Raw genomic sequence first — 21,837 nt, forward strand, 5'->3', positions numbered from 1 at the left:
TTATTTTGAACACTAAGTAAGCAAACTCAGTACAACAGCCCCCTCTAGTGTGGTGGAAATGCCCTAAGAGGAAACTGGAATAATCACTTTTCTCGTTCAGTAAATTATACAAGTCCTCTCGTGGATATTCTGTCATGGTAATGTCAGATGGCTTTTGGCTCCCCATCCAAAGCTTTAATTCCCTAAATGTTCAATTTTCCTGTACTTGGGTTTCATGCTACTTATAATTCATTTTCCTTTTAACCAAGTTACTAAAAATGCAATATTAAATAACCTATGATTAATACATGAAAAGACATAAAAATTAATTCAGTATTCCTTTAAGGAATCTGAGATGAACAGACTAGGGATAAAATATATCCTAAATTAATCCACTAAAAGTAATCAAACTTGATCAGAACATAGTCCAGGAACCAGAGCCTTAAAAATTTTTATTTTTTCGATTATACATGACTGGGCTAGGAAGTTCCACAATCCTACCCTCCCATCACTTTACCTAGCACACTATGGACTCTCACATGTGAGATCTGATGTTTTACATTCACTCAATTATTCACCCATGTATTCACTGAATACCTACTAGGCTCTAGGGACTCTGCTATGGGTTAGCAATACAATGGAAAACAGGATAGACAGGAAGCTTAGAGCTGGTATTAGTACTATGAAGGAAGAAAAGGGTTCCTATGAGGAATGACAGGGGGCTTGCTTTAGGAGGGGTGGAGGTGGCACTTACCTTGAATGCTGAAGGACTAAAGGAGATTGCCAGGGGAAAAATAATTTAGGCAGGAGGACCTACAAATGAAAAGACCCTGATGGGTTCCAGGAGCTGCCAGAGGCCAGAATATCTGAGCAGGATGAACAGAGTGAGGCAGTGATAAGAGAGGAGGTTGGAAAATTAGGCAGGGGCTGGATTATGTGGGGTTTTGTAGGTCTTAGAAAGAAATCGATCTTTTTCTAGTTGTAATGGGAAGCCACTGAGGAGTTCATAGCAGGTGGCTAACGTCTGATCTACATTTCTAAAAGATGACTTTGGCTACTGTGAGGAGAAGGAACTGAAGGAGAAAAGCACGGAGGGGACCAGTGAGGAGTGCAGGGTCTCAGCCCAGGCAAGAGATGCTGGTGGCTTTGCTCGGAGTGGCAGTGGAGACGAAGGGAAGTGGCTGGTCTGCGAAGACTCAACACGCCCTGCTGGTAGACTGGATGTGGGTAGTGAGGAAAAGGACAGCGTCAAAGACACCTATGGGTTCACATGGGCTCTGGCTAATTTAGAAACTGGGTGAATTATGATGCCATTTACTGAGATGGAGAGAACTGAGCAGGAGGACCAGGTTTTCAGGGGAAATAAAAAGCTCTATTTTGAACACGGTAGGTGTTAGATGCTTACGCATCATCCAAAAGGATTTATCCAGTAGGGAGTGGATATACAATTGGCAGCTCAGAGAAGAGGTGTGACTTTACAAGCAAAGTGGTGAGTCAAGGAGTGTAAGAAAATAGATACACAGCAGAGTTTCACTCTACTCATCAGGCTACCTTGAGATGCTCCAAGCTTAAACACTCTAGACCTGTTCTTAAAAACTGCAGAAATTAAATTTAGAGGGATAGGAGTGAAATATATACACCATCATAGTCAATCACTTTGCTGGGTCAACCAATGTTCTTGTGTGTGAATATCCTGTTTTGTGAGCAAAGCATGGTCACCCAAATGAACACATGATTAAGCGGAGAGTGGGAATGCAGTATTGCTGCAATTTACTGATTTGTTGTTCTTAGATGGACATTAGCTAGTTAATGGACGTAAGTGATGCATCTGAAGGCCCAACTTGCTGTGCATGTGGGGTTTTCAAACAATCGATCGACATGATCAAACAAACGGACTGAATTACTTTTTGACTGACAACCACATGATGGGTGCAATAACTACATTAACAAAGTATATGTATAACCATTTCTTATTTGAAATGATTTCCCTCTCACTAAAGACAGAATTTGGTAGAACTTGTCCTCACGCACTAAAGAGATTTAAGCTGAAGAAATTGGAAAGAATACTACCAGCTAATACTGATTGAGCACTTGCTATGTGTCATATACTTTATGTACATTAATTAATCTCCATAACAGTATAATGCCATTGCTGCCATTGCTATTGTTATCCTCTTTACACACGTGAGGAAATAGGCTTATAGAGTGTATCAGTCCAAAAACGCAGTCCATACCATGTTCAAAAGAGGAAATATAATATGGGGCACAAGTTAAAAAGGTGTTTGAACGGGTGATGGGGAAACAGGGATGGTGAGGCAACCCAGACATTAGCAATAGCAGTAAATTATTCACACCCCTGGAGCCAGAGGGATCCAGGGACGAGGCCATGTTACCAGAGGTCAGAAGTCAGGGAAGCCCAGCAGAGGAATAATCAGAGGACACAGCCATTTCTAGAGACCTGACCTGAAAGAAGGAGACACTCCGTGGTTTCTTTCTTTCTCCCACCCTCCAGTCCCCTTCTACTGCTTCCCATTGGCCACATCTAACTGAAAGCCAGTTAACAAAGCAGCCTGGGAAGCACTGTTTGTTTTGCATGAGTCAGTCGTCAGCCTCTGCAATGAAGAGCAGAGTAACGGTAAGAAAGAGATCTGTGAGCAAACAGGCAGAAGACAAGCTTATAGAGGTTGAGTAGCTTGCCCTCAGGTCACTCAGGCTGCCTGAATTTAAATTCTGAGCACATACTACTAACCTATGTTGTCTAATTATTATGAAGAGAAATGGGGCTTGGATGAGCCATCCTATTTGACTGTAATGAGCATCTCATTTTATATATGATATATACACATCATATATAGATGATACATCATGTGATATGTGCTATATATGCTTATATATGATGGATATGGTATATACATGTATATAGTACGTGTCTGTGTATGCTGCATATTTTTATCTCATCACTTTCTTTGGGATCCCAATGGTGTCACTGGTGTTCTTTTACTTTCCTTTGACTAGACTAGATTTTTAAAACATTATTTTTAATTCTTAAAAATAAAAGTGAGGTAAGATGGTTTCTCAGGACATATGCACTAAGGCACCAGGCTTGGGGGATGACTCAGAGAGTGCAAATTAGTCCCACCACAGGCAGCCGTGAGCCCAGAGGAGCGGCCTCAGTTCCCCAGGCCTCCAGCTCAGCATCGGTAAAAAGAAAGGCTGTATTCTTAATGATCTTTAAGGTCTTTCCTGCTCTGTGGTCCCATTACTGCACCTTCAGGGAAAGGTCAAATCTCTTGTTTTGGACTCTAGGACAAAACCAAAACCAAAACCAAAGCAAGCATCACCCACGGCAAGAAAAGTGAAGCCCCAGCGCACCACGAACTGGCGTTGGCTGACCCACTGCACACTTTTTCTTCCTCTGACGCTGGACTTGCACGTCAGCTAACACTTGTTCACACGTCCTTCAACACAATATGGCAAATGGGATAAAGGGAACGCTTAAGCTAGTTATTAGATTTCTGACTAATCTGTCCACCTGTTCCACAGCAGGACATTTTAGCTCTATTAGGTCTTACATTTCACTTGAGTTTCATGATTACATAACCAGACCCAGTCATTCTGTTCAGTAGAGTAAAGCAAAGAAATAAAAACAAACAGCATCAATAAATGAATGTTATCTTCTTGCTTTTAATTACTCTTTGTATCTTGCAATTGGCCAATATTATTAGAAAATAACAGAATCTGTTAAAAAATGCTTTCCAAATCCAGAAAATATGAAACATGTTTATTACCCCACTTGCTCCATTGAAAAAAAATCTTTTTACTTTGATAAAATGGCAACCATAGGAGCTGTCCAAGAGACTATATGATGGGGATTACTGATGTGGAGAGAGGGAAGGGAGAGAAACGCATCGACAGATACTGGGAGATATAGTCTTGGATTTTGGTTTCTTAACTAAGACACTGGGAGCGCTCCACCAAGACACAGTGATAAATAAGAGCTTGGCACTCTTGGGTGATTTCCCGTGGAGCATGGGGAGGCCTTGATGGGAGGCTGATCCCCTTGATGCCTCCTTGCCTCTAGGGTCCATGAGTTCCAGTAGCTGCTACGCCATCTCCTGGTTTCCCAGAAAGAAAGTGCAATGCCAAGCCTAAGCCTCCTGCCCTGTCTCCACCGCTTCCCCTTTTGTCTATATTTTTGTAAGATAAGAGAGGGCAGGACAGCCCGTCTCCTTTGCTTGTCATTCATTCGCTCATTTAATAAACATTTATTCACTGAATTTTATGTGCCTAGAACTGAACCAAGCAGTAGAACATTGTAGTAGGTCAGGATGAGGTAGGAGGACAAAGATGGCCATGGTGTAAAAACACTCAACCCGTACCCGTGCTTCTGAAAGAAAAGATGAATATTTGGTTCCTTTTCTAGACCACCTGAGCCTCATTTCCAGTCAGAACTTAAACGAATGGTTTTATGATGTGTTCCCTTCATCATCTTGGACCACAGGAGATTGACATTTTAATGGCAATACGAGGGCTCAGAATAAAACTACCTTTTGATGACATATTTAACTAACACCGAATTATAACAGAACCTTGGTGGACATGCACGTGACATCCACATAATTAGAGGACAAATTATTTTTTATTAGTGCTACTACTATTAATATAAAATTAATTTATACTCATGGACCAGTGCGTGTGAAGTGTTACCAAGCACAGGTAACATCCTGGCTCTGAGAATCACAAAGGTCAATGCAGCTGTAACCTGCAGCTGGCTTCCTTTCCCAGCCGCCTTCCTCTCCTCCCTACAATCCCTTCTCTCTATTGATTTTCACTTAATTGTATCATCTCGGGAGAAATTAAACGGCAGGACTCTGTGACAGACACAAGGGCTGGGGAGCCCTTGAAGTCACTAGAGATAACCCCAGGGGCAGTCGTGCATAATTCTGTAGCACCTGCTGTGCCTTCAGAGGCCATTCTGTCAGCAGCAAGTCAACCCTGGATGCTTCAGGGTCAAGGGTAGGTAAAGTGACGCAGGGAGCTTTATGTCACTGTTGTCCTTGTTCGGAGAAGCAGAATTTGACTGAAGCTGTCAGTTCCATGAAAGCTCATAGAAGCTGGAGATGGCTCAAACGGCCAGCTTCAGAGTGGGGAACCGCCTGTATTTTCACCTGGGCACACACTTCCCAAGCATGCCCATAAGCCAAACTCTGTGCTCACTGCTGGAACCCAGGTGTCTTGGTATAGACACTGAGGGGATATTTCAGGGCTGAGGGTAGGTCAGTCCCGTCTAGGGCTTGCTGAGTGATCATTATTAGAGCATCACCTGGGATCTTAAATCCTTGTCCTAAATTTTTTTTAGAGAAAAGTGACTTTAGAAACAGGTGGCATCTAGATGCTCTGGCTATTAAGTAGCTCAAAGTCTGTCTGGTATTTTCCACCAAGTCCATCTGGAGATCAATTAACCATGTCTTTTGTGCAAACTGCTCCCTTCTGAAAAGGTTTTTATGGGTTCAGAATGCCCATTACCTTGTTTTCTTTTGTGCCTTTTTGTTAAGTTCAGTTTTTTTCCTTTACTAAAGTGCCACTTTTTAATGATCACGTCAGTTTGGTGTTTCTCAGCTGGAGCAAATTGCTGTCATTTGTGTCTCACCACTGCCTCGGGGCACTTTTTCTTTCCAGCTGGTCTTTAACCTAATAACATACTTCTGTGTCTACACTAATGGCATCTGGGCGATGATAATGGGCAGAGGCTCAATTAAGAAACATTATGAATCATACAGTTCAGTCTCTTCTAGTGTGTACGAATCCCTAAAGTGACAAGGGGGTGTCCTTTTCTTTTGTCCCTTGCAGTCTAAGTCCTTTCCTTGTTTGTGCCTCACCGCCACCCCCGTCACTCTCCATACGTTTCTCAGGTTTACTAAAAACAGCATCTCAGGTGAGCAAACCCCTTACCTATTTGCCAATCCCAGGGCACCTTTAACAGCTCCTTGTGCTCCATTATAGCTCTGCGAATTGAAAGAAAGCAGACCTGATAAGCAATGCGTCCTACTTCTTTTTTTCACTTACCAGATTTATACAAATCATGAAGCAATCAATTGAATTTCAAAAATTACTCTGGATCACGCAGAGGCAAGTTTCATTAGGCAGCCCAGCCCAAGGTTTATCCCTGCAGGATCTTGTTTGGTGAGTGAGCCAGTGGGCATGGTGGAGCACAGACCCTCCGCAGTCCTTCTCACCCAGTCTGCCTCTAGCCTTTGCTTCTTCTTGCTTAGATGCTTTCTCAAAAGTATATGGCGAGGTTGCAGGTTTAATCAGTTTTCTGATTAAGCACTCTTCAGGGCAGTGGTTCTCAAACTTAAATGTACAAAACCGCCACCTGGAGAGCACGTTAAAACAGTTTCCTGGGCCCCATCCCTCGAAAGTCTGATTCAGTAGATCTGGGTGGGGCCCATGGATGTGTGTTTCTGACAAGTTTTCATGTGGTGCCAGTACTGCTGGTCAGAGAACTACACTCTGAGAACCACTGTTCTGGAAGAGGACCAGGAGGGGAGGGGGCACGGCTCCACCGGTGTCCCTTTGGTTTCAGTGTGCCCTCAGTGTATCCCATTTGCCAAACACACTCATGTGTCACTTCCACTATTTTGGCAGCAGTGTTTCTGAAGGGCTCTGTCAGCTCTAATGGCCTATAACTGAAGCAGATGAGTGCTAGATCTCTGAAGATATTTTTTGGATTCAAGAATAATAATCCATAAAATGAGCCATCCATCTACACAATGTTGGTTATGAACAGTTGAACTAGGCTATTTCTTTTCCTCTTACAAAGCTGAAGCACCAAATTTAGGAACTTTAAAATGCCAGCATGCTTTCAAAATGAACCAAAAATAAATCTTTCTTAGGGAGTCTTCCCATGTCCTTGCCTTGTTTGCTATGGAGTTTTTCACCTGTATCTCAGGATACCGAAGTTTGGAGGATTCTTGGAAACAGCCTATTTGCAAAACCAGTTTAAAGTGATGCCAAAATAGCTTCCATAAATAATTTCAGACATTGCCCCAGTACAAAGAACTTACTTTGTAGAAAGTGATTTGGTGAAATCAGAATTACTTGCTTTGCAGAGAGGGATTTGCTGAAATTAGACTGGAGGTTATACTATCCTTCTTTATCTCTTATGTGAAACTAAAATCCATGGCCTTTATTGATGGAAAATTATGCTTTGTTTGACACTTATTCTCGCAACAACTTCTGAGGCCTAGTCAGTGATGACTTATACGTTCCAATGTCAGAATTATTGCTAAATTGTTGTTTCTGACTTTTTGATGCTTAGTGAATGCCTGTGTTATATCTTCACTCGTTTAAGGAAAATGGAAACACTAAATTTCTAAGAGATGAATTTGGTTTTTGTTTTTCGTTTTTGTTTGTTTTTTTTTTTGGCTGTGCCGCACTGCTTGTGGGATCTTAGTTCTCCTACCAGGGATTGAACCTGAGCCATGGCAGTGAAAGTGCTGAGTCCTAACCACTGGGATGCCAGGGAATGCCCTAACAGATGAATTTGAATATGGTTCACTTGTGCAAATCCATGCACAATAAAAGAAAAAAATTTATAAAAGGAAAATTTAAACTATGAGTTTTCTAGTGGTGGTTACTAGTAAGACTAGTTTACTGGTTGTCAGTAGTAAACAGAATGCCCCTTTTTGGAAGTGCATCAAACCATGGCATTTACACTTAGTTTGTCTGTTTCTCTAAGTAAAACCTCATTGGCTGGTTTGGGAGAATCAATGTACTTCTCATGCATTCTTGTAAATTATCTTCAAAGTCCATTAAATATATCCATTAAAAATTCATTTAGTTTGGAGGAAATTTGCTAATAAAGATATTGAGTTTTTCAGATTTCATGTGGGAGGTTGGTGACAGGTTTCTACCTGTGATTTTTGTAAAATAAAGTGAACAACCATACCCCAAATGAAAAACAAATTGTAAGAATAAGCTCTAAGAGTATCGACTGCCTGAATTTCTTATTTTTACTCACAACTGAATTCCACTGAAAAATGCCCCGAAGAGTCCAATCATTCCCAGGAATTCCACTCGGCTCAGGGTTCGGATGATGTATTCTTCCCAGACGTTAGAGATACCGTAGAGCGTGGCTCCCCCTAAGACCAGAAGGTCCCCTACCAGCTTATTTTCCCCTAGGAACCAAAAAAAAAAAAAAAAGAGGAAGCTTTATTAAAATTTTCCTAACAAGAATCTGGCATCGGCAAAATCAGCTTCCTATGCCTATTCTTTTCTGACATTTTTATAGAAGTTCTGTATTTTGCCAACTGAGATTTAGTAAAGTCCGCTTATGTGTGCTCCAGTTAACGTTGTGATACAAAAAGGTTGCCTACATCCCCAACAAGAAGTCTTCCCTAGCTAAGAAAGGGACCACTTTCTTCTAGATTGTACCCTCTCCATAAAGCCCCATGTCTTCTGTCTGAGCGAAAGGGATTATGGGTTGAAATGTTCAACTCCCCTAAAGTAAGTAACATAAGGGTGAAAATATATGTAATTCATTATCACATTAGTATTTTTCTTCTTTCATAAAAATATCTATTTGTTCTAAATTCAGTTTTGGTTAGTTTTGGTTCCTGTCCAATCTCTCATAAATTACGCACCTAGCTATTTCCTATACTTAGGCCAACTCTTTCCACTCCAGGAAGTGTGAAGCTAGGGAAGGACAGTGGAAATCAGCAGCCGGTGGCCTCACGGTGGGCTTGTACCCAAGGAGCCTCCAGCTGTGTCCTCTGTAGTTGGCTCATCGGAGCTCAGCAGACATGCAGCTCTGGGGCAGAAGAGGTGCGGGATTGGGAGGGCGCTCTCTCCAGCATGATTCTAAGGAAGAGACCCACCTTAGAGTAGCCTTGGATTTCCAGATTAGCTGGAACAACCTAAAACTGCAGAGCCAGATGTTCACTGTACAGTTGGGGCCACTGCACATTCTCTAGGAAGAGGTTTCACATAAAAGAATCTGGGCTGGGCTTGGGGAGAGACCTCTTCACTCTAATTACTGTCACTTTTTCTAAGACAGCGTCCCACTGCTGGTAAGAATCAGAGAGAGAAAAGATACCCCGGAAGGCAGGAGAGCTTGCTGGAGTTCAAGGGAATGGAGCTGAGAGCGTGGAACTGCGAGGGCTGGGAACCCTCCCGGGGCTCATGGGGAGTGGGTGGCCCAAGAACATGAGGAGGCTCCAATGAGGAACCAGACCTCACGGCTGTGTCCCTGGGTGTGTCTTCCAGGGAAATGAAGGTTGCTATTACAGAGCAACCTGATGAATCTTTTTTTATGTGTCAACTAGGAAATCATGACAAAACTTCTAATTTTAAGGAGTTCATTTGCGGAATAACCCATAAAGTAAAAAGTATCCATTACTAAGACTATAAAATTATAATGAACATGATTCAGTCACTTTTCAATAAGGACCCATTTCAGAGTCTTGTGATGACATGGGGCCATTATTATGAATATCAATTATTGTTGTATTAGTGAAGTGTGGAAGTGCTGCTCGAAAGAATTCTTGGTTACATGAAATTAATTTTATATGAATAGATTCAGGAAAGTTAAATTATAATAAACTATTTTAATAGAAATTAGGGAAACATCAGTCCATCTTTTAAAAGTCCTAAAAAGAGGCCACACTGTTTCAGTGAATAGTCTCAACAATCTTTTTCAAACTCCACATTTATATCATTATGGCCTATTCTGTTAAGCCTTTGACTATATGAAATCTACTGCCGAGTACTTTGAATTTTCACCAGTGCAGTGATAATTATTGTTAATAATGATACAATTTTGTGTAACTGCAAGTTTAGAAGTATTTCCCAAGTTATCGGTAACAAAGTGATTAAATATTACTTGTTAAAATTGTACTAGTAAGTGTATTTATCAGTTTTTAAATCATTTGAAAGTGGGTACCTATACATATAGCATGTATGAAATCTTAGATGATTAAATATAGTTAAACTAACTAGGACATGATTTTATCCAACCATATTATATAATGCAGTGTTTGATATAATATTTTGTACCTACAATTTGTATCTAGTTAACTGGAAATTACAACATATTACTCTATGTTTCGTGCCTTATTAATGCAATAGATATCTGACACGGTAGAGTCAATTTCTCTGAAAGTTCACAGGGAAAATTATATCTAGCAAGTGTGTCATTTACGTATGGTTGAAACCACAATGAGTGATAATGATTTGCAAATTTGGGACAAATGTACACATTTGAAATTATGAGAAGTTCATTCAACCCAGTGCCTTCTTTCTCTCCTCTGAATTTCATACCATTGTCACTGCATATGGCCCCCACTGCACTTTGCTCCACGTCTATTATTTGTTAACTTGCCTGTCTTCCCCTTCCTGTTTTCTTATACAGTAGGGTTGAAGGGCCTACTGTGACTTACTTCACTTTATATTCTCTGCGGTCCCTAGCACAGATCCTGGCACATTATAAGATCTCAATAAATGTTTAAATGAGTTGAGCTGATGGAAAAGGTCTTAATACATCTCATGGTAAAGATTTTGAGTGGTGACATCTTTCAATTCAGGTAGACATGGGTTCTAATCACATCTCTGTCACTTATTAGTTGTTAAACATTGGGCAAGCTATAGAGTCTTTCTGACTTGTGTTTCCTTAATTAAAATGAGGTTATGGCGAGGATACCATAAAATAGTGTCAATAAGATTTAAAAATGCAAAATAATGTAAAATGCTTAACATAGCATCTGGCACTTATTAAATGTTCAGTAAATGGTGGTTAAAAAAGAGTGAATAAATCGTTCCCTTTGAATCACCACCTGTCTGTTTGGGTTGGCCATTTCTCATTTTGGATTGCTTCTTAGTTCTAATCAACCCAGTCATGACAGCTTTGCAAGAGTTGGTTTTCCTTATTAGATTTTTGATTAAGTACTAGAAACACCATGTTTGGAGGGATACTTGTGTCTGTGTGGTTGTGGGAGGAGAAGAGGGAATATTATTTAAAATCATTACTTACCACTATTTCAAGAATAAATGGTGAATTATAGTATTCTAGAGTGTTGAAAGAGTGCTAATGCAATTTATGAAAATGAACCCATCTCACTGAATATTTTTGAGTTTTAAATACGACCAACTGCTTTGTTTTCCTGGGATTCTCTTGGTTTTAGCACAGAAAGTCCCACTTCTGGGGAAACCCTTCCATTCTGGCCTATCTGGGACAGTCATTCATCCTAATTTACTGCAGTTGAACAATGGTACCTTTCTTACATGAGTCACAATTATGGAAGAATAAGTATTAAGTGGTGTAGCAGAAAGATTTCACATCTAGGCCACACCATTTAGTACTGGTGTGTACTTGCACATGTTTCTTATCTTCCCTGAGCCTTGATTTCTTCAGCTGTAAAAATGAGAATAAAAATACTTTCTTTGCATAATTAGGAGGATTAAATGAGATGATGTACAGGAATGTGCCTGGCACCAATAAAATTGTCACTTTTAAAAATTATGTTTAATTATCTAATTCTTTGAAAATGTTTTCTCTCTTTTGAAATAAATATAAAATTATGTCTGGTAGTAAAGAAAATGTCATTATGGTTATCTAACATCTTTGATAAGTGAACTATAAGATGCAATAAATGTATTGTGGTAGAAAGAAGATACTTTGAAAAGCAAGAAATACATTTTATGATAAGGATCTATTTTAATTGAGTTTTATCTTAATCTTATTTTCTAACCTTCCCTTTTATATCTATAAGTTTTCCAAGGAAAGTAGAAATGTCACGGAGAAATCTCTTTGGCCTTATTAAGTCATTTTTACACCCTCCAACATCCATCATATTCTCAGGAGCCACTTTATTGCATGCCTTTCCCCCATGCATCAATAAATGCAGAGCTGGTCTCTCAGAGGAGACTTATAATGCGGAGGAAGGTGGGCAAAGAGGGAATGCACATATTAGTCCCACCGATTAGCAATGACAGACTTGGAAAAAGACATCTTCTTTCAGCTGAGCTCAAAGGCATGGGAGCTCCTATAGTGGATGATCAGTTGTTCCTGAGACAAGCATAGAATTGGAATGTAAGTGTTTTTGTGTCTGTCCCACTTTGTAGACCATTCCACAGGCTCCAAGGCAGAGTCTCCACAGCTGATATCAAAAGTGCTTGAGGACAGAATTTTCAAAATCCCAAGCTAAGGAGAACCGTGGACTAAGCAGTATAAAAAGGACTAAGTCAGTCATCTTTTCCTGATACAGTGATGACAATTTAAATCGGGTTGAATGCCTGATTAAAGTTCTGGTGAGTGCCTGAAGGATTTTAGAAAAGTTCCATCCCTGGCGAATTAATGCAATTGAACCAACTCTATGGTAAGAGTGGTAACAAATGGAACATTTTTGATAGGGATGAACACAAAGATTATATTGTCCTCAAAATCAGTGTGTTATTTTCTTTTTTCAGGACATTTTATAAGATAGCTTAAATTGCTGCCTAATTTAATATTTTTGTAGCTGTAAGCATGCCCAATCATTATTTTGTAAAATGAGCCCTTGGATCCTAACTTTGGGCTGCTGTCAGGACATTATGCCATGTAGTTAGGCGCCATCAGATGAGCATGGAAGGTACTCAACAATGAAAAAACTTAATTCTGTTAACACTGGTACTTCATATGTTACAACAGGAAAGATGCTGTGGGCCTTAAACAGATTCACATGGACAGTTAAAACTCCGCTCCACCATGTTTCAGCTGCCCTGCACTCTTTTTAAAAATGACCGCGTTTGAAAGACTCCCAAATGGACTTACTTTCTTTTTCTTAAATAGTACTAGTACCGCTTTCCTAACACTTCAATTGAAATCAAGAAAACATTTTTTACAGGATTAGTGAATACAACCTAGTGAAATCAATTCAAATTTGTTTAACATTTTGGGCGTAAATATTTAGATTTATAATGACAATTGTCTTCCTTGACTATGGATACAAAATGATGGCCAGGGTGAATAGCTAGAGTTCAGCAAAGCAAAATTTTCATAAATAAGGGTACATGTTGCTCAGTCTGTACTTACACAGTTCAAGCAAAGCTGAGAAAGTGTAATTAAATTATGACTTTATAACAACTGGGCATGTTGTATCAGACAAAAATATTTTCTGATTGGTCCAAAGAGATGATCTATATTGGGATCATGATGGGTATAGAGCAAAAACTAGCCTTTCATGTAATATATATCAATATCCCATGGAACCACTATTTCATAGAACAGAATTTGGGGAAAGCTGGCATAGGTATTTTTAGTCCATCTGTTGAGGTGGGGACTGATTACGTTGTGTAGGCAGCATATGGAGAGGACAGAGGCTGTCTCTCTTTCGCTGTGTTTTATCTTCAGCTCCCAGCAATGTGGGAGAGGGAAGGAAGCCTGCCCAGGAGGTCAGAAGACTTGGGTTCTAGTCTCAGCTCTGTGACCTCCGGCAGCTCACTTGGCTTCTCTATGTTTTGGAGTTTTTGTGTGTCAAATACAAATGAGCCGAACAAGGTTCCTTTCAGTCATAAAGTTCTATGGTGGAACTTAAAAATATAAATAACTTTCATTTCAGGTATTTCTTATGACCTAGTCTCAAAGAGAAATGCCTCAATTTTAACTTTTTATCTCTAATTCCCTAGAAGAAAAGGCAATTCCAAAACTACAGAAGAGTGGGTACTTTCTATCCTATTCCTGATGTTAACAAAGAAGGTCAATTTTTTCTTGTCCCCTGAAACCTTCTGTAACTCAAGGATTTTTGGTACATTTTAAAGAATTACAGTGCTTTAAAAGTGGTCCTCTGGAAAGCAATCTGGATCAGGGCTCCTCAGAAGATTCATAGCAATTTGATGAGTAAACCTTGAAGCTTTGTAGGTCTACAAGATAATGACCTGTAACTGCCACCCAAAACCTCCCCACAAATAAACCAACAAGAAACATGCATGAGGAGACTGCACTTAGCTCTCCCTCATAAAATTATCGAGAATTCCTAATCTAGGCTCCAAAGTTTAAATATCCACTCTTAAGCCTGTATACCTACCTTCACCCAGTAGTCTGAAAGCTCAGTCTTTCTCTGACGCGGGAGAGAAGGCGTTGGCAGGTGGGGTGTGGGGAAGGTCCCTGTGGCTCGGGAGTGGCCTGACCCACTGACACCATCTCTTACTAGCTGGTCTGGATCAGGCAGCTTTGATCCCCAACACATACTCCAAGTGGGTCCTGACTCTCAGCTTTAAACACCATCTGAATGTTTCTGAGTTCCTGTAGAATGGGCATGAAAGCTGTATTTTGCTTCCTTTGTTCACTAAAGAAATATGTATGAAGCACCTCCTATGTGCCACTGTCTTAGGTGTAGGGAACAAACACGAGTAAGACACAGACAGTAGGAAGCCCAGGTTCCTTGTTTCCACCATGAACCGTGAACATTCCACGTCTTGCCTTGGTCTCACCCACAGAGGCAAGTAACCCGGTGAACACGGAGACTCACCTGCTCCCTGATGCCTTCCCACAAGCACATCTGCGCCCGCCATGCATCCCATTCCCAGGATGCAGACGATGATGCCGAGGAAATGCACAGCCTTGTACCGGATCAGCAGGAAGAACCAGGAGAGCAAAATCACAACCGGGATCACAAAACAGTCCAGGAGCTACAGGGAGGGAAGGAGGGAAGCAACAATAGGGAGTTCAGAGGGAAACTTTCCATATAATGGAAACTGTCAGAAAAATAAGTTTGCTCTGTAGAAAGGGCATTTCCCCTGGATCTGTGTTTTTGGGTCGACCCAAAATTGATGCAATTAAAACAGACTCTGAAACAAATGCACATGAACTTTACTTAAACATCCCCCAGCCGTGAAGAAAAGGGGAGAAGGCAAATTAATAAGACAGGCTGGTGGTGAAGATTCTCCTGCCCCTATGGTGTCAGGGCAGCTTGGCATCCACCTTCCTCAGCACCCTGGCCGACTCCACAGGGACACTCAGATGTGGGGAGAATAGACGGAGCCATTTTAGATGGTCCCAGCACTCTGGGAGTAGATCTGGGAATGGGAGGTGAGGGGGCAGAGGTCTTATAATAGTTTATAAATTATTAGAATCTAGGCAAAAGTTGAATTTAATTTCTCCCAGAACTTTCTCTCCACTACCAATAAAAGTTACTTTAATCTCTCTTTGAAATTTCACTCTTTATAGGAAAAAAACCGCTATAAATGTAAATGCAAATATTAATCTCAAAAGTTTACAAATACTTTTAAAATACTGTATAAAAAAAGTTAAAAACAAAAAGGAGGGAGAAAAAAGAATGAACAGAGTATTTAAAAAATCTTTGACTTCATTTCCTATATATTTTGTGCAAATAGTGAGATTCCACCTGAAATGGAAGCCCCAAGAGATGGTGGAAAGTTTGTCCCAGTCATGCAGCGAGACAACATAATGAAATGGGAAGGCCTTTGTGTCAGGAGCCAGAAGATCTGAATGTGAGTACTAGATCCTTACTTAGAGCAGTGTGACCTTGGGCAAACCACAAACTCAGGAAGCCTCAATTTCCTGTTAGTATAATGAAGATAATAATTCCTACTGACTTTCTCTGAAGATCATTGTGAAGCTCGAAGATAACACATGTGGAAGCATTTTGTAAATTACGAGGACCTCAATGCCAGTCTATACCCTGCTTCCAAACACATGTTCTGGACTCCACAGAACTGGTTGTCTCTACCACACCTCGGTAAGATGTAGTGACTTCTGGTTACTCCATGTGAGGCAGGGTCTCCACTAGATACACAGGTGGCCCCCAGGACTCCAGACTCCATGTACCAAATGAGAAACTGGTGATCTGGTCCCACTGCACAGTACAGCTCCTCTGCTAGAATCCTAAACAGGTGGCCCTACCAGCCAGTAGCCAGATCCAGGGCAGTGATCTCTAACACTCCTTCACTCTTACTGTCTATATCCTATGGATCACTAAATCCTGCCAATTCACCTTCTAAACACTTCTTAAATCTACTCACGCCACTTCCGCCACCTAGACCAAACTAGCATCATCTCCTACCTGGAGCAAGCCCTTCCTTCCTGCCTCGGGTCTTCATGCATCCCCCTCCTTCTGGAATGCTCCATCTAATTCTTGAAGTCCTGCCTCCTTCTTCAGGCTTGCACCTATATTCTGCCTCCTTAAGAAAGACTCTAGGGTCCCTAGGCTAGATCAGGTCCTATTCGATGATTTCCCTATATCCTATACCTCTCCTTTATAGTGTCAATTATAATAATTCTTAATTAATATGGAATTATTGGCATAATGTCTGACTTCCCCACTTGTCTGGAGTTCCATGAGAGCAGGACTACATTCCCAGCACCCAGAGTCCTGCTGGGCTTATGAGAAGTATCCAAGAATAGTTATTGACCAAATACATACAAGGATTTTTAATAATCAGTAACAGCAAATTAGAGTCACCAACATTCATTACAGGCTGAAAAATGTTTGTATATTTGCAAAGCATCCTGACCATCAGAATGGCTTTTTGGTACTGTAAACAGCACTTAGGATTCTCACTATCCCAAAAGCTGTTGGTGACCTGGACAGACCCTCATGCTCCTCCGTGCCTCGGCCTTCCCCTTTGCAGAATGGAGCAAGCAATCAGAAGAGTAAGCTGTCCCCGAGGTTACTGGGAAATGATAACGCTGACTAACACCGTTAACCCTAACACGGTGATGGGCTGGGGGCTAAGCCCACACGTCACAGCGCTCCGGGAGGGGCTGACTTCAGGCTTGACGGCTGGTAGGATTGCACTACAGCATATGGTCACCCACTGCACAGTTAATTAGCAAGTTAATGATCCTACTTGATATGGTAAAATGCTCTAAAGCAGGTTTTACAGCTGGCCTCAAATGCCATTTAAGTATATTAGGAAATTTGTGTTTGCCAGTGAAAACTCTTCACTGGGCATAAGACAGTTGGTGTTTTGCTTTAAAAATTAGAAATGATTGAATCAACAGTTAGAATATTTACCTACATGCTCCACAATTGGGATTTCATTATCTGGCCGGATGCCCTCGGTCAGTGAAGCTGAAGGCCTCTATGCCTGAATTACTGAAGGCAAACCAGGCCTCAATCTTTGAGGAGGATTCAAGTGAGCTTTTCTGGTTCTCAGTGTCATTAGAAACCCCAAAGCACTTGATGAGTCCTGGGATCTGTTCTCTTAATGGATTGAGCTGAAAAATCCTTATTTGTGAGTGTCAGTTGGCCCTTCGGGTAGGGAGGACTTTTAGAAAGAAGAGAAGGGGAAAGAAGGCTACAGTACAAACCAGGGTTTCTGGGACATTTCAGCTGGGAAGGGTGGCACCCAGCATACAGTAGGGAATCAACAGTGGGTGACTAAATGAATCAAAGAATGGAGGGGCGATTGGTATCACTGACTGTCAGAAGGGAAATTAGAGGTAATCTACGCTGCTTCCGGCATTTGGTCTGGGACGGTTCTTCATTTTGCAGGACTGCCCCAGGCTCTCTGCGGGGCATTTAGTACCACTGGGCCCTGACCACTAAAAAACATGCTCCTACACATTTACAAGTGCCCCTCGGGGGCAGTATCTCCCCAATTGAGAATCACAGAACCCTTTATTTAAAAACTGAGGATTCAGAAGTTTCAAGAGGTGAAGTGATGTGCTCCCCGTCACTCAAACTGTTGGTATCAGCCGCAGTCCTGTCCTGATTTTTTTTAAATCATATTTTAATGAAGGTCAGTAACAGGAATTGCTACAGGTGGAGGTCTCACCACGATTTTTGTAACTAGAGACAAAACAACTCAAAAAACAAAAAACATTTGGGAGTTGCTGTTAGTAAACAGGCTATTATTATTTTTTAGTGATTTTTGGCTCCAGCTTTTCCCCAGCGATCATATAGTATAAAACATACTGACAAAATAATTTTCCAATAATTTTCTTGTAGCTTAACTCCTTAGCAAAGAGGTTGTTAGAGTAATAAAAGAGAGCAGCATTATAATAGATGCCCACGACTGGGGCTGTGAAAGCAGAAAATGAATTGAAAAACCTTCGGGTACTGTCATTAACCTTTTTAATATATTTACCTTTCTTTGCATATATTTCTATATCCAAAAGGAAATTATAAAATATCAATACCCAAAAACTAAACAAAAGAATATTATTTCATAATCATTTTATACTCTGAAAAATCTCCAAGAACATGAAGAACTTCAGAAAGAAAAGTTCATTACCTCTTAGATTTACCTGGCATCATTCCTCCCTAAAGATATAAGCTAATTTTAGTCATCTATATCATTCATCCTTAAGTGACACCTGCCAGTGAGGTCTACGACCCCAGGTTATCTGATTTGACTGATGGAGGTGCTGAGGCACACCATGCTCAAAGACTGGGGCAAAGTCTCTGAAGTCATCATGATAACACCAGGATAATGATTTGAACTTGGTAGTTTTAAATATTTCCTCAGGATAGATTCTTGGCCTGAAACTACAGAGTTAAACTCTTGATGCATATTGCCATTTTTTCCAGGAAGTTAGTGGCTATTTACTTGTCCACCATTAGCGGGAAAATATGAACTAAGATGAGAGAATTGCTTTGCAAATTAAAAATAGGTATTTCAGGTGAGGAACCTTCAAGACGGTGGAGGAGTAAGACGTGGAGATCACCCTCCTCCCCATAAATACATCAAAAATACACCTATATGTGCAACAACTCCTACAGAACACCTACTGAACACTGGCAAAAGACCTCAGACCTCCCAAAAGACAAGAAACTCCCCACGTACCTGGGTAGGGCAAAAGAAAAAAGAAAAAACAGAGACAAAAGAATAGGGACGGGACCTGCACCACTGGGAGGGAGCTGTGAAAGAGGAAAGGTTTCCACACGCTAGGAAGGCCCTTTGTGGGCAGAGACTGTGGGGGGCAGAGGGGGAAGCTTCGGAGCCACGGAGGAGAGCGCAGCCACAGGGGTGCGGAGGGCAAAGCGGAGAGATTCCCGCACGGAGGATCGGTGCTGAGTAGTGCTCACCAGCCCGAGAGGCTTGTCTGCTCACCCACTGGGGCGGGCGGGGGCTGGGAGCTGAGGCTCGGGCTTCGGAGGTCGGATCCCAGGGAGAGGACTGGGGTTGGCGGCGTGAACACAGCCTGAAGGGGGCTAGTGCGCCACAGCTAGCCGGGAGGGAGTCCGGAAAAAAGTCTGGACCTGCCTAAGAGGCAAGAGACCATTGTTTTGGGGTGCATGAGGCGAGGAGATTCAGAGCACCGCCTAAACGAGCTCCAGAGACGGGCATGAGTCAGGGCTATCAGCGTGGACCCCAGAGATGGGCATGAGACGCTAGGGCTGCTGCTGCAGCCACCAAGAAGCCTGTGTGTAAGCACAGGTCACTATCCGCACCTCCCTTCCCAGGAGCCTGTGCAGCCCGCCACTGCCAGGGTCCCGTGATCCAGGGACAACTTCCCCGGGAGAACACACGGCACACCTCAGGTTGTTGCAATGTCATGCTGGCCTCTGCCGCCACAGGCTCGCCCCGCATTCCATATCCCTCCCTGCCCCGGGCCTCAGTGATGCAGAGCCCCCTAATCAGCCGCTGCTTTAACTCCATCCTGTCTGAGCGAAGAACAGACGCCAGAGGGCGCCCTACATGCAAAGGCGGGGCCAAATCCAAAACTGAACCCCAGGAGCTGTGCGAACAAAGAAGAGAAAGGGAAATTTCTCCCAGCAGCCTCAGGAGCAGCAGATTAAATCTCCACAATCAACCTGATGTCCCCTGCATCTGTGGAATACCTGAATAGACAACGAATCATCCCAAAATTGAGGAAGTGGATTTTGGGAGCAATTGTAGACTTGTGGTTGGCTGTATGTGACTGACTAGTTTCTGATTTATATGTTTATCTTAGTTTAGTTTGCAGCGCTTGTTATCATTGGTGGATTTGTTTATTGGTTTGGTTGCTCTCTTCTTTTCTTTTATTAGTTTTTAAAAAATTAATATATTAAAAAATGTTTTAAACTTAATAACTTTATTTAATTTATTTAATTTATTTTTCTTTTTTTCTTTTCTCCCTTTTCTTCTGAGCTGTGTGACTGACAGGGTCCTGGTGCTCCGGCCGGGTGTCAGGCCCGAGCTGCTGAGGTGGGAGAGGAGAGTTCAAGACACTGGACCACCAGAGACCTCTTGGCCCCACATAATATCAATTGGCGAGAGTTCTCCCAGAGATCTCCGTCTCAACGCTAAGACCCAGCTCCACTAAATGACCAGCAATCTACAGTGCTGGACACCCCATGACAAACAGCTAGCAAGACAGGAAAACAACCCCACCCTTTAGCAGAGAGGCTGCCTAAAATCATACTAAGTTCACAGAGACCCCAAAACACACCACCAGACACGGTCCTGCCCACCAGAAAGACAACATCCAGCCCCATCCACCAGAACACAGGCACTGCCGCCTCCACCAGGAAGCCTACACAACCCACTGAACCAGCCTTACCCACTGGGGGCAGACACCAAAAACAACGGGAACTACAAACCTGCAGCCTGTGAAAAGGAGACCCCAAACACAGTAAGGTAAGCAAAATGAGAAGACAGAGAAATACCCAGCAGATGAAGGAGCAAGGTAAAAATCCACCAGACCAAACAAGTGAAGAGGAAATAGACAGTCTACCTGAAATAGAATTCAGAGTAATGATAGTAAAGATGATCCAAAATCTTGGAAATAGAATAGAGAAAATATAAGTAACATTTAACAAGGACCTAGAAGAACTAAAGAGCAAACCAACAACGATGAACAACACAATAAATGAAATCAAAAATTCTCTAGAAGGAATCAATAGCAGAATAACAGAGGCAGAAGAATGGATAAGTGACCTGGAAGATAAAATAGTGGAAATAACTACCGCAGAGCAGAATAAAGAAAAAAGAATGAAAAGAACTGAGCACAGTCTCAGAGACCTCTGGGACAACATTAAATGCACCAACATTCAAATTATAGGGGTCCCAGAAGACGAAGAGTAAAAGAAAGGGACTGAGAAAATATTTGAAGATATTACAGTTGAAAACTTCCCTAATAGGGGAAAGGAAATAGTCAATCAAACCCAGGAAGCACAGAAAGTACCAAACAGGATAAATCCAAGGAGGAACATGCCAAGACACATATTAATCAAACTATCAAAAATTAAATACAAAGAAAAAAATTTAAAAGCAGCAAGGGAAAAACAACAAATAACATACAAGGGAATCCCCATAAGGTTAACAGCTGATCTTTCAGCAGAAACTCTAGAAGGCAGTAGGGAGTGGCAGAACATATTTAAAGTGATGAAAGGGAAAAACCTACAACTAAGACTACTCTACCCAGCAAGGATCTCATTCAGATTTGATGGAGAAATTAAAGGCTTTACTGACAAGCAAAAGTTAAGAGAATTCAGCACCACCAAACCAGCTCTACAACAAATGCTAAAGGAACTTCTCTAAGTGGGAAACACAAGAGAAGGAAAAGACCTACAATAACAAACCCAAAACAATTAAGAAAATGATAATAGGAACATACATATCGATAATTACCTTAAATGTGAATGGATTAAATGCTCCAACCAAAAGACACAGACTGGCTGAATGGATACAAAAACAAGACCTATATATATGCTGTCTACAAGAGACCCACTTCAGACCTAGGGACACCTACAGACTGAAAGTGAGGGGATAGAAAAAGATATTCCATGCAAATGGAAATCAAAAGAAAGCTGGAGTAGCAATTCTCATATCAGACAAAATTGACTTTAAAATAAAGACTATTACAAGAGACAAAGAAGGACACTACATAATGATCAAGGGATCAATCCAAAAAGAAGATATAAAGATTGTAAA

At 41.5% G+C, this 21,837-nt stretch overlaps 1 protein-coding gene across 1 annotated transcript in view; it reads right to left on the reverse strand.

Moving 5' to 3' along the window:
• Positions 1–21,837, reverse strand: part of SLC35F1 (solute carrier family 35 member F1) — a 399,640-nt gene that overhangs the window by 32,857 nt on the left and 344,946 nt on the right. The window contains exons 4-6 of the mRNA XM_036872250.1: positions 14,484–14,643; positions 8,003–8,159; positions 5,932–5,984 (exon numbers count right to left, since the gene is read on the reverse strand). Of these exons, the coding sequence (XP_036728145.1) occupies positions 5,932–5,984; positions 8,003–8,159; positions 14,484–14,643 (370 nt within the window). The remainder of the gene's footprint in view (positions 1–5,931; positions 5,985–8,002; positions 8,160–14,483; positions 14,644–21,837) is intronic.

This window comes from Balaenoptera musculus, chromosome 12, assembly GCF_009873245.2.
Source record: "Balaenoptera musculus isolate JJ_BM4_2016_0621 chromosome 12, mBalMus1.pri.v3, whole genome shotgun sequence".
NCBI classification, from domain to species: Eukaryota; Metazoa; Chordata; class Mammalia; order Artiodactyla; family Balaenopteridae; genus Balaenoptera; species Balaenoptera musculus.